At 54.6% G+C, this 12,583-nt stretch overlaps 3 protein-coding genes across 3 annotated transcripts; 2 read left to right on the forward strand and 1 right to left on the reverse strand.

Annotated features, from left to right (window-relative positions):
• Window positions 1-809: 809 nt before the first annotated feature.
• Window positions 810-2,297, forward strand: N656DRAFT_702100 (HlyIII-domain-containing protein; the record flags this gene model as incomplete). Its single annotated transcript, XM_064810995.1, has 1 exon — window positions 810-2,297. One exon carries the CDS (start codon window positions 810-812, stop codon window positions 2,295-2,297), a length of 1,488 nt encoding a protein of 495 aa, XP_064674472.1.
• Window positions 2,298-4,924: 2,627 nt separating this feature from the next.
• On the reverse strand, window positions 4,925-6,839 carry N656DRAFT_282434 (TBC-domain-containing protein). The gene is made up of 3 exons (XM_064809111.1): window positions 6,197-6,839; window positions 5,314-6,122; window positions 4,925-5,251 (listed from the first exon to the last, which is right to left on the reverse strand). Exons 1-3 carry the CDS (start codon window positions 6,743-6,745, stop codon window positions 5,128-5,130), a joined length of 1,482 nt encoding a protein of 493 aa, XP_064674473.1. The 5' UTR covers window positions 6,746-6,839; the 3' UTR covers window positions 4,925-5,127.
• Window positions 6,840-9,742: 2,903 nt separating this feature from the next.
• On the forward strand, window positions 9,743-12,493 carry N656DRAFT_702050 (sulfate permease; the record flags this gene model as incomplete). The annotated part of the gene is made up of 4 exons (XM_064810991.1): window positions 9,743-10,010; window positions 10,086-10,231; window positions 10,287-10,830; window positions 10,905-12,493. 4 exons carry the CDS (start codon window positions 9,743-9,745, stop codon window positions 12,491-12,493), a joined length of 2,547 nt encoding a protein of 848 aa, XP_064674474.1.
• Between the last annotated feature and the right edge of the window lie 90 nt (window positions 12,494-12,583).

Here is a 12,583-nt window from a genome sequence, read left to right on the forward strand (position 1 = left end):
TAGCCCAATTTGACGTACTGCGGGGACTGGACAACGCAATGGATGTAGCTCTGGGCTAATGGGTCGTAACTTTAGTACGATTTTGCTGGGAATTTGGACGGCTGGGCCGTCGAATGCACCCTATCTGTCCAATCAGAGCCTGTATGATCCACTTTTCCGAAATTTCCAGTGGCGCCTGGGTGAAATTCATTTCCCAAAAATGGTGGAAATCTGAAATTGGAAATTTTCAATCCGCAACCCTACCTGGCACAGCGCCGTTCTTCAGTTGGTCGTAAGTGTCATCGAATCCACCCAGCCAAGTTACTTTACAAAGGGACTGAGGTATTATTTAGCCCTGATTTCCGACCTCATGGATTTGCTGCCGCTGCCGCCTCCGCCTCAAAGCATCGCTTTCTCTCAAGTTTATAGATTTCTGTTTGGCTGATTCAATTGCTGCTCCTTGCTTGAGACTAATCCCAGAGTTCTGTCGATTCCTCTTTCCATTACCGGGTTCCCGGGTCTTGATCAAACGTGTGGCAACCACATCCGCAATTTTCCCGATTACCTTACCTTCGGGTTCTAGTCAAATTACCGTCGCATCCGGGGCGAAGGCGAACTCTCATTCAGCACTACAACCTCCTCCCCAACCGTACCTTCCTGTTCCCGTGTGTTTACAGGTGTGAAACGAGCCCGTTCCGGGGCGTCCATTCTCTCCCTCCATATTGTGTATCCATCCGTCGGGTGTTCTCGACAGCCGCCAGACCTTATCAGTTACTGTCAGCGTGTTCTTGGGCTTAGCCGCTCGTTGTCTCTTACTTTCAGGGCTCGCCATGGACGCCTCTTCGAACATGGGGTGCCCCGCCCCGTTCACTTCCGGTGCATGTGATGATGGTGCTGATGGCTTCACTTCGGGGGCTCGGGCTCAGGCGCCGTCTGCTGCGCGTAAGCGACGGCCCTCGCACTTCGCGCAGAGGCGGAAGTCCATCGTCAACCAGATCATGGATGGCGAGGAGGGCCTGTTGCTTAAGTTGGACCTTCTCTTGACCGACCTCGAACGGCGGCTAGAGTACTGGGAGAGTTACCGAGAGCTCACCTTGGACTCGAGTATCTCAGCCGCTTTCTCGACGCTGCAGGCTGTGCGGACGCGGTGCTCCCAGGCCTCAGAGGAAGTTATGGGCGCGGGCCGGCGCAGGTTGTATCTCATGGTGGAGACGCTCGAGTCTGGGTATCACGAGGCTCTAGCCGCGGCCGGCTCATTAAATGAAAAGGCTAAGGTCGGCATCGAGCTGCTCAACGGCATGCTGGAGGATATGGAGGCTCAGGCGGCCAAGTTTCGGGAAAAGGGCCTGGCCAACGCTGCCGAGACTTTCATTGATGAAGCCCACCGCGTAGTGGACGAGGGTATCGGGCGAGCGATCCGGGCAGCTGAGTCGCTCGAGGACCACGTCCAACGCGCCATCGCTCACGCCAGGGAGCATGGTCTTCTCCGGTACGAGGACTTGCCAGTGCCCTGGAGGATCAACCCCCACATCATCAAGGGCTATCGGTTTTCCGAGACGAAGCTGGCGTGCGTGAGGTCGGCGTTTGGCTTCTCCAACGAGCTCGTCAACATCTGGTCTCACGCTCTCGGCTTCGTTCTCGTCCTATCCGTTGCCTTTTACTTCTACCCCACGAGTGCCACGTTCTCGTCGAGTTCAAAGGCCGATGTCTTCGTCGCCGCAGTCTTCTTCTTCGCCGCTTGCCAGTGCCTGGTCTGCAGCACTATCTGGCACACGATGAATTCGGTGGCCGATGTCAACCTGGTCTCCATGTTCGCTTGTGTCGACTACACAGGCATCTCGCTATTAATTGCAGCCTCCATTATGACGACAGAGTACACGGCATTCTACTGCGAGCCTGTTAGCCGTTGGGTTTACATGCTTACCACAGCTCTCTTGGGCATCGGGGGCGTCATCCTGCCGTGGCACCCTCGGTTTAACGGTCAGGACATGGCATGGGCCAGGGTTGGCTTTTTTGTCGGCCTCGGCGCCACAGGCTTCCTACCGATACTGCAACTCTCACTGACGCGGGGTGCCGAGGCTACCTGGGCTTTCTACTCACCGATCGTCAAATCTTTGGCTGTTTATCTCCTTGGCGCTTGCGTTTACGCAAGCAAGATCCCCGAGCGGTGGTGCCCTGGGATGTTCGACTACGTTGGGGGCAGCCACAATCTCTGGCACATTGCAGTGCTAGGAGGGATTCTTTTCCACTACACGGCCATGCACAACTTCTTTTCGCATGCTTTTGAACTCGCCAGAGATGGATGCACCGCATATTAAACGCCGGGGTCAAGCTCCATCCCTCGCCAGAAGCGTGAAGTGCATAGATCGCGTCAAGCCCTCTAGCTCATCGAGACTGAGTATGCTGGCTACGTCTTAGCTGACCAGTCATCTTACCCGCACGCAAGGTGCGACTTGGGCTGGCCTTCACCCGAATGATTATCTCGCCGGATCGTTCTTATGGAAGAGACGTCTAGCGCGGCAGCCACATGGCTTTCCTCAGCACAAGGGGGTAACCAACCACGCCGATTTCCGCACCTATCCAATATGAGATCCATTGCCACCTCGGCACTGACCACCTCGCCCTGGTCAATTCGCTCGTTTCCCGGAGGTGGTGAGGTCGTGCTTAGGCTGGGATTGCCCGAGGGGGTTGCCCCTCCACCCTGCGTCGTGGATAAAACGGATGACTGGTTCCCCGGGTCGGTTCCTACAGCTCGACGTTATCGGGTATGTCGAAGCCAGCATTTCTCGCGCATGTCTCCAGATCCTCGCTCTGCCCTATCGGTCAACAATTCTGAGCCCTGAAGAGGACGACGCAAGCTCCTACATCTAAGCAGCAATATCCAGCCACCGGCGCGCACCATGTGCCTTCCTCACAGTAGCTATTATCGACCTGACAGCACGACTAAGGCCCTGAATCAGCAACCTCATTAGGCTTGTACTCGGGAACGTTAGCACTCACCTGCCCCTTCTCGGGATTGTAGCAGAATCTGCTACTCTTCATTGCAGTTCAGTTTCTGCCACATCGCAGAGTGGCTCAAACATACCTGATCTCCACACTTCTCCCACCCGGCGCCATACGTCTCCTCGCAGGACAAATGCGTTCTCATAACAGCGGACGGGGCCTCTAAACGACCTAGAGGCTTCTGCTCTTCTCCACCGACCGCCAGCACGCCGCCAACGGCTAACAGTAACACGACAATGGTTCGCCGCATTTCCGTTACCCCACCAACTTATTTGTTTTGGATGCTTCGCGCTGAAGGCGATCGTCATCGAACAGACATGGTGGTAGTGGTTGGTTTATCGCGGGAGGTGGAGTCGACGGTATTCCAGGCTAGACTGCGCGGTCCTGCGGCGATTCGGTGTTTCATACAGCTACCGCTCCGACACCAATGGGAGACGGTGGATCAAAATGACGAGACGTTCGGCGGGAGCGCGACGGAAAAAAAGACTAGTATTTACCCCCTAGAAAACCCGCGGCCTAGAGATTAGAGCAATAGATAGACTAGACGACTTGGATGCAGACTAATGGGATGAGCAAAAAGAGGGGAAGGCGTTGAAACCTGCTCGATCAGTCAAGAGAGTCCTAAGATGATAGAAGAAGAAGAATAGTAATACTAATGATCATCAAGTTGATGCAATATCATTTCGATGTTTAGGGGGCCGTTAAGGGCCTTTTGGAGCTCTCATCAATCCTGCACAACATGCTAGGTACTTGTGTGCAATAGGCAGTTTATTTTCACGTCCTATGAATAGTAGAGTGCTTACAGTAGGTAGTGTGCATACCAAACGTCCGGTCAAGATACAGGATCTATGGAAGCAATAAAACGGTGAAAGCCAACCGCATGGTGACGCTGCGGGTTGATGGCGGCAAATCTTTCGCCATATTTGTCTCCTACCCCTCTGCAATAAATCCTGGTCTGGAATGGGTGAGATTAAATTCTTACTGCGTTTATGTACAAGGCAGATTGCGGCACCGTCTTCAGCTACCGTTCGTGGCAGCAAATTTGGGAAGAGATTTGCGTCCTGGATGCTTAGTACGTATGGACTAGTTTAAGCTGGATGATGAGGAGCACAACAACTGGGTGAAATGCGACGAGCTCTGCACAGGCAGCCGCAATCTGATGTCGCATCCATCAGCCTTGGACCCGATTACACGGGGCCGGGAATGCACGAACGTTGGGATGAGACGTGGAGATCGGAGAACGCCAAAAATTGGATGCGCTTTATACGAGATATGAAGGTATCTTTGACCTCTTTTTCCTTTCCCTTTCCCACCCAACTCCGAACCAGGACCAAAAACCCAGAGTCTATCTCGCTTTGCCCATGCCCCTTGTAGGCCTTTTAATTCCATTCTGAACCGATTCAAAACAAAACCACTGCGCTCGTTGCGCAAAGCTATAGGGAGAATGAAGCTAAAGTATTGCAACTCCAAGACCGTTGTAAAATCCGTGCCTGGGGATTCGCCAAGGCTTAACCGGCTAGCGCACGCTATACCACGGGTGAGCAAGGCAAGTACGGCACCGCAGGCCATTTGTAGAAGGCAAGGCAGCCTGTGACGGGCGTCACGGAGGGAGGTGATGCGCAGGTACATCCCCACGCCAACCCAAGTGCCTTGGAGTGGATGCATCACCATCCTCAAGTAACCCCCTCGGTAGAGAGGACAGCCTGTTGGGGTGGCTTGGAACTTTCCGCTTGCCTCCATTTTCCCTCCACGGCACCGCCGGCTCCTCCCATTCGATTGCGCCGGCGGGAGTTAGCGGCTAAATGCGGGCTGCCGGCAGGACCATCATCTAACTTATCTCCGGCGCTGCGCGATCGGCGTAGTACCTGAAACTGGAGCTCGGCTCTTATGCATGCGGGTTGGCTGGCTAGGGTCTCGTTTGGTGCCGGCAATGTAGATCTGTTATGACCGCCACCTTCCCCAAGGGCTCATCGCGGTTACGGTGTGCTGGGTGGGAAGAGATGACCCAAGGGACAGCAGATGGCGGACAAGACTTGACGCTGGCGGGGTGCTCAACCTGTGGACCAACAACGCTAGAGCATCTCCAGCGTCTAGCCAGCGAGCAGGGAGCATATTCCCACCGGAAACGCTTCTGCCACGGGCTTTTTATCGGGCATGTGTGACTATTTCAGCGTAGACATCATCGGGGATCATCTTGATGATAGCCAAGGTGGTACGCTTAATCTGGTCGGCCTGGAGGGCCGGAAAAGATCTGAGCAATTTATTAGGGCTGGCGATTACCTGTCAGTTCCAACGCTACCATATGGGCAGTTGTGGTTCATGGGTTCATACCTAGGCGAGTCCATGATCTTGGTGCGTATCATGACCAGCTGCGCAACAATGCACAGGATGTTGAGATGCGGGCCGTACGCGAAGAGAAAGTCCCAGAGCCGTAGCACCTCGGGCAGAGGCGGAGTGCAGGCGCAGAGCGTCAAGACGGACGGGAAAGCGTAAATTTCGGCCGAGAGGTTCTTGGAGAGCAGGTACAGGCTAAGTTTGGGATCGACAATGGCCAGCACCTTGTCAACCAGGGCGAGACCCTTGTGCACTCCGTCCATGGCGCCACGGATATAGCCCGGCAACTCTTGTGTCAGCAGCTGGTGAAAGGCGATGAAGGCTTCTGCTTCGCTGCGGGCAGCGTAAAGAAAGGGAGCTGCCAGGACGTTCATGCCCTGCACATAGGTGCCTGGCTCTGCCGCCATGCTCGTCTCGGAACCCTCGGTCGTCAAAGTTAGGGCACGTGCTCGGTTCTTTGCGGCCGGCGACGAAGTTGGGCTCCCATAACCACTGCTATAACCGGTTCCCGGTCGGCTGCTCGACTGGTCCAAAGAGCGGCGCGAGCTGCTGGCCACGCTTGGGTCACGCGTCCTTTGCCCGCGAGCATCATGGAGCTTCCAGGCGATGGCGTTGAGAAGGCGAATCAAGCTTGCCTCGCTCACGCGACGTCGGAAAAGAGGATCGGTCGTCAATGTTCGAAATGTGTCGTTGCGGATTTTGGAATAGGCTGGCGACGCGCCGCGGTGGATGAGAGCGAGGTAGGAATCAGTCTCAAGAACAGGCGCGTTGAGCAGGATGAGCCAGACATAGATGCGGAGCGAGGACTGCAATGCAAAGGCCATTAGCAAATCCAGGGGAACATTCCACATGCAGCGGGCACAGTGTTGGATATGCCTACCATGCCATCGCTGTCTGAGCGGATGCCCTGATCGAGGATCTTGAGGCGGGTGCTTTCTAGAGCACCTTCAACATCACCGTTTGGCGGACCGTCGCGCAGAAGCCTTTCGAGAGACATGGCGTCGGCGGCCAAGGACCGCTTGCTCAGGGCGGAGCGCCTGGAATCCCTGGATCCGGTCATGGCGTTGAGCTGGTGGGGATTGGGGATGGGCGGTGCGTCGCTGTTGGCGCGTCCTCTCTGGGGTGAAGGGTTATTGTTGAAGCTCACATTTCTTCGGGGAGGCGATGGGGGTTTCTGGAGTCGTTGGATCTGCTGCTGCTGCAACGACTTCTGCTGCAACCTCTGCTGCGAAATGAGCGACGGCTGGACCGCGGCCTTTGCCCCCAGGCTATGGGCCGACTGCAATCTCCTTAGAGTTCGGTGAGTGCCGGGAGATGGAGGCGGGTGGAGCTGCATCATGGCCGGGAGCGATGCCAGCTGTGGAAGGGTCCTGGCCTCCTTGGTGGGACTCGGCACCCTGTCAAATTGGTTCAAATCTCGAAGTGTCATTGCGCGCGATCTTCAAACACCGTGTGGATTCTCGTGGGAAGCAAATTGCAATTGATGGTAAAACGTCGGAGAGTGATCGGGCAGCGATGAAGTTGAAGGAAACTGTACCTAAACTTGCAGGTCGCAGTCGTAGGTAAGTGGTCACAGGCTGCAGTTTGCCCCAGAAAAGAGAAACCTGGAAGTGCCTGAATGCAGGCTGGGCCTGCACAGGATGCAGTAATGCAGGATTCCTACTATCCAGACCTCTCGTGTTCATTTCGCGACAGCGCGTTTGAATTGGGCTACGCTTGGGCCAGCCCGTGATTGCGACAGGTTAATTAGCTGCCCTAATGAATTAACTACCTGAATTGTCTCTCTGACTTGACGAATAGCTTGACCATGTCCATTGGTCCATTGGTTTCTGGCACCAATTACCATTTCCAAGTCGAAATCGATCCCTTTCCTATCCTGTGTCCCGGCGTACGTATTCTTTCTTGTCTGTAGAAGTTGCTCGCGTGGCTGGAAGATGGACATCAACGTTAACACTTCCCAATCGGGTATCGAATCCCCACAGTGGCTGGGTTTGACCCGACTCCCCGGTGCCAAGCCCCATAAATTGAAGGACGGAGCCATTTCGCCTGTCGAAGCGAAGGGACTGAGACGCGCGTTTGAAAATGGTCGCTGGTGTTACGGAGTGCAGTAGACTACGATGCGTAATCTTCATGAAGGCTCAATGGTGAATGGACCGTAAAATTGTTTCTAGGAGGCAAAATATACTTCGAACTGGTATCTGCTGTACGTAGAACCATTCTCATCAGACGATTGCAAAGGTCTTCATCCCACCTCATCGAACCGACTGATTACCTTAGAAGCGACAGCCTCAAAGTCTAGGACGACGACCTTGCCACCCACACCAAAGCTTCGCAGAGAACTACCTTACATTTTCCACATAGTACTCCATACCTTTATTTGAGTGCTATTTTCACAGACTGAATGATATATATCTATATAAAAGGATTATTATGCATGATGGGAAGGGAGTATGCCATCTAGTTTAAATCACCTCACACGCTTGTATCTGCCCAGTTTGAATATTCGTCACTCAGGCGCTTAAGTTGTCTGGATGTATCTGTACAGTACGGAGTAGTTCGCTGCGAATCTTCATGGGTGATACCGTATATTCTCTGGAATTGAGCTGACCCCACTGCAAACGTCAAGCCTAGGAATCAATCACAGCCTTACACTATTCAACCTGCTTCAGCTTTCGGATGCGATGCGATGTCGAAGCGAGCGGTTAAAGCGGGCGGGATACTTGGGCTAGATACGTAGCTAAGTCGTAAGGTTGTAAACCCGCAGTAGGTCAGCTCAGTTTCTTGAGAATATACGGTATAATGGAGGTCGTCCTTCTAGATTTTGTCGCCCTAGGTAAATATGTATGTATGCCGTCGTCGTCTGTCTCGTCCCACTGGCTCGCCCAGCCCCTCATCAGCTTCCCAAAAAGGACGCCAACCGAGCCCGGATTGGTCAGCACACAAGCACATATCTCGAATCATACACCTTGGTTCTTAACCCTAATGAATAGGTATACAGACTCGGCATCGGATTCGGTATTGCAGCATCGATGGCGGACCTTGCAGATTCTAGGGAATGTGACGTGCTGTCATGGCAACAGCAAGCTGTGCCCACCATGCGGCAATTGGTTTTTTGGGATCGCTCTGCATGAAGTCCGGGCTGGCCGGGATGGAGAATTGTAGATCGGACGTCGGTCCTGTCGGAGCATGTGTATCGCCGGTGCCGACCACTGATCAGATTAGATAACGAGATGACTGAGCCGATCTATGATCCATCATTGCAGGGGCTTAAGTCGAGGCGAAATAAGGGCGACGTAATGGGAGACGTTTACAAATCGCGTTCCCCATTTCTAATAACTCCAGGCTTTTTACCATGGCAGAGGAAGTTAGATGAAGGGGAAAGAAGACAAGCGGTTTTAACTGTTGAGCGCTCTCGCAGCTAGGGGCTGGAGCGAACTTGGCAGCTGCGAGCACATCACTTTTGGCGTCAATTGCATCATCCTAAAACCCCATTTGCTCTGTCATCATTGACCCCCATTGAGCTCCGTTGAGCCCCTCCGGCTGCTACCTTCCCGTATGCTTGACCGTGAGCGGCATACGCCATTTGGAAAATGCATTGCATGCAGAAGACACATTGTCGGAGAATGCCATGTCCGATACACCGCTCTTGGTATGCCTATCCATTGCCTTTTGCGTCTTTGAATCCCCAGCGATGTCAAGCCCCGATGTAAGCCAAGAGATGTAAGTACAATACATACACACATAACTCCGTACATAGCTACATTTGAACGTACATACGGCACTGCGCATATTGACAGGACTTTTGCTTCTGTAGAACGTATTCCAGCTCTCGAGAGACCTCGATAGCCTCACAAAGGCCACACATTGCAAGGTAACTCTCCCCCACGTATACTAACAAGTGCCGAGTAGATTAGCTCGAAGCTGACGTAGTGTACAGTACAGTGCAGAGATCTAGCGTTACCTGCTCCTCCCTTTGTTCTTTCCCAGGCCCACTCGGGGCTTACGGCTGCTAGCTGTGATAGGCAGATGATTGCGCCATCCGCGGTGTCCGGGTCCGCTCACTGCCAGAGAGCGTACTGAACATCGGACCTCGAAATCCCTTTCCACCAGATCCTTGCTGTGGTTGAGGAGCCCTATTATCTAGAGGTCTGCGTCTCTTACCATCCCGTCGCAATGGCTCTGCCCTCTCTTACATGTAATTTCTCAGATGGGAACTACCAGTCAATCTGCGAGCTGCCCTCGTTCTTCCCAGAGCTCGATGACGTGCTTGTCTCTTGTGACAGTTTAACATACTTTGGACTAATAGCATCATCCGTACAACCTTAGTTGGTGCCTTAGCTCCGAGACACAAACACAGCCATCAGCTATCAGTCAGTCATCAGCCATTAGCCGTCAATTCTCAACTCTCCACCATCAACTTTTGGGAATGTCGACCAAGGCCGGCCACCTGGTGGCCAAGGCGCTGGGCATCAAACTCCAGGACAAGGAACCCTACCGGGGTGAGCTTGAGACTCCCGGCGCGTCGGTCCTCTCCAGCCAGACTTTTGTCGAAGAGCCACCGAGCCTTCTCGACGTCTTCGACGACCTGATCCCTTCTGGACACCAGATCCAGCAATACCTCCTCTCGCTCTTCCCCTTCCTCTCCTGGATTGGGCATTATAACCTACAATGGCTGATAGGAGATCTGGTTGCTGGTATGGACTATTGACACTCCCCTCCCTTGCCCATAGAGCGAATGCCAGTTGCTTACTTGGAAGTTATACAAACAGGCGTCACCATTGGCGCTGTCGTGGTTCCCCAAGGCATGGCCTACGCTAAGCTGGCCAATCTCGAAGTCCAGTTTGGTCTCTACTCATCTTTTATGGGTGTTTTGATCTACTGGTTCTTTGCCACTTCCAAAGACATCACCATTGGTGTAAGTCGGCTGCTTGTACATGTTACGCTTCAGTATAGCTGATACCCCTTCACAGCCAGTTGCTGTCATGTCGCAGCTTACCGGTGGTATCGTCGCAGACCTTGCCGTTGCCCTGCCTGACGTCCCAGCCCACGTCGTTGCATCGGCCCTTGCCATCTTGGCTGGTTCCATTGTCCTCTTCATCGGGCTCATCCGCTGTGGATGGATTGTCGATGTCATCTCGCTCACTGCCCTGTCGGCGTTCATGACGGGCTCGGCTATCAACATTGCCGTTGGTCAAGTTCCTGCCATGATGGGCATCTCGGGCTTCTCGACCCGTGATCCGCCCTACCTCGTTTTTATCCACACTCTCCAGGGTCTGCCCAGGACCACCCTGGACGCTGCCATGGGATTGACAGCTCTGACCATGCTCTACGCTATCAGGGCAGCCTGCTCCTACTCTGCCAAGCGCTGGCCAAAGCACCAACGCCTCATATTCTTCCTCTCGACCTTGCGTACCGTCTTCGTCATTTTATTGTACACGATGATCAGTTGGCTCGTCAACCGGGGCCTCGACAAGGACCATGTCAAGTTCAAGATCCTGCTTGATGTTCCTAGGGGTGAGTTGTTGTCAATGCTTCCAATTGTCACCGCTCCCTCTCTCTGCGGTCGCAAAGGCTAAGAATTCCCGCAGGCTTCCAGAACGCAGCTGTTCCTGTGCTTAACGAGCGGCTTGCCAGTCACCTCGCCAGCTACCTGCCCGCTACCGTCATTGTCTTGCTGATTGAGCATATTGCAATCTCCAAATCGTTCGGTCGAGTGAACAACTACTCCATCAACCCGTCCCAGGAGATGGTGGCCATCGGCGTCACGAATATGCTGGGCCCCTTCCTAGGCGGATACGCCGCTACAGGCTCCTTCAGCCGGACCGCTATCAAGTCAAAGGCTGGAGTTCGGACCCCGTTCGCCGGCGTCATTACTGCCGTTGTTGTCCTCCTAGCCATCTACGCCCTGCCTGCCGTCTTCTACTACATCCCCAACGCCTCGCTTGCCGCCGTCATTATCCACGCCGTCGGCGATCTGATCACTCCGCCAAACACCGTCTACCAGTTCTGGCTCGTCTCGCCGATCGAGGTCTTTATCTTCTTCGTGGGCGTCATTGTCACCGTCTTTTCGACCATTGAGAATGGCATCTACTGCACCGTCTGCATCTCGGCCGCCATGCTCCTTTTCCGTATCCTGAGGGCCAAGGGTCGGTTCCTAGGCCGTGTGAGGGTGCAATCCATGCTAGGAGATCACGTCTTCGGTGAAGACACGCGCCGGCAGGACGAATACGGAACCTTCATCGGCTCCGCCGAGGCTCGTTTCCGCAACGTATTCCTACCCATCACCCACGCCGACGGCTCTAACCCCGAGGTGGAGCTCGACAACCCCTACCCCGGCATATTCATCTACCGCTTCTCTGAAGGCTTCAACTACACCAACGCCAGCCACAACCTCGAGGACATGACCGACTACATCTATCGTCACACTCGTCGGACCAATTTAGCGCATTTCGAGCGGCCGGGCGACCGCCCATGGAATGACCCCGGGCCGTCGCGGCGCAAGCTCAAGGCCGCTGCCGCGGCCGGTGTCGATGCCGGCACAGTGGATGTGGACGTGAACCTACCGACGCTCAAGGCCATCATCCTCGACTTCAGCTCTGTCAATTTCGTTGACATCACCTCGGTCCAACAGTTGATCGACGTACGGAACCAGCTCGACCGATACGCGGCGCCCGACGTCGTGGACTGGCACATCGCCTGCATCAGCAACCGCTGGACCAAGCGCGCCCTCGCGGCCGCCGGCTTCGGGTACCCCACCAGCCGGCCCGACGTACCGCACCTCCGGTGGAAGAGCATCTTCAGCGTGGCCGAGATTGGCGGCTCCCAAAGCGCAGCCGCCGCCGCCGAGTTTGAGGATAATGAGAAGGAGCTCAACTCGCAGCAGCATCAACAGGCTTTGGACGTCGAGGCTGGCCTGGCCGCCATAAAGAAGGCCACCAGCAAGAGCAGCAGCAACAGCAGCGGCATCAGCGGCGGGGACGAAGGAGTAGCCGCCAGCGCTAACCCCAAGCCTGCCACAGCGGTGCCCAACGCCGGACGCACCGTGGCCGTCCACGGCATCAATCGCCCCCTGTTCCACGTCGATCTGACGAGCGCCTTGCAGAGCGCCATCGCCAACGTCGAGGCAAGGCACGAGGTGGAGGCTGGCGCCACCAAGCGTTCTAATGATGGGGAATGAAACAGATGTGTTGTGCGGGCATCATATATCCGACTAGTTGGCAGTTGGCAGCGTTTGTTGTTTTGTTGGTTACGATTGCATCTTGAGGCG

This window comes from Canariomyces notabilis, assembly GCF_033297395.1.
Source record: "Canariomyces notabilis strain CBS 508.74 unplaced genomic scaffold N656scaffold_2, whole genome shotgun sequence".
Taxonomy (NCBI): Eukaryota; Fungi; Ascomycota; class Sordariomycetes; order Sordariales; family Chaetomiaceae; genus Canariomyces; species Canariomyces notabilis.

Excerpts from the sequence above, each read along its gene's own strand:
- N656DRAFT_282434 (XM_064809111.1), bottom strand. The coding sequence starts at position 6,745 with ATGACACTTCGAGATTTGAACCAATTTGACAGGGTGCCGAGTCCCACC. Across the intron at positions 6,123-6,196 it reads GCTCAGACAGCGATGGCATG|TCCTCGCTCCGCATCTATGT; the intron begins GTAGGCATATCC and ends TTTGCATTGCAG. Across the intron at positions 5,252-5,313 it reads AAGATCATGGACTCGCCTAG|CCCTAATAAATTGCTCAGAT; the intron begins GTATGAACCCAT and ends GGTAATCGCCAG.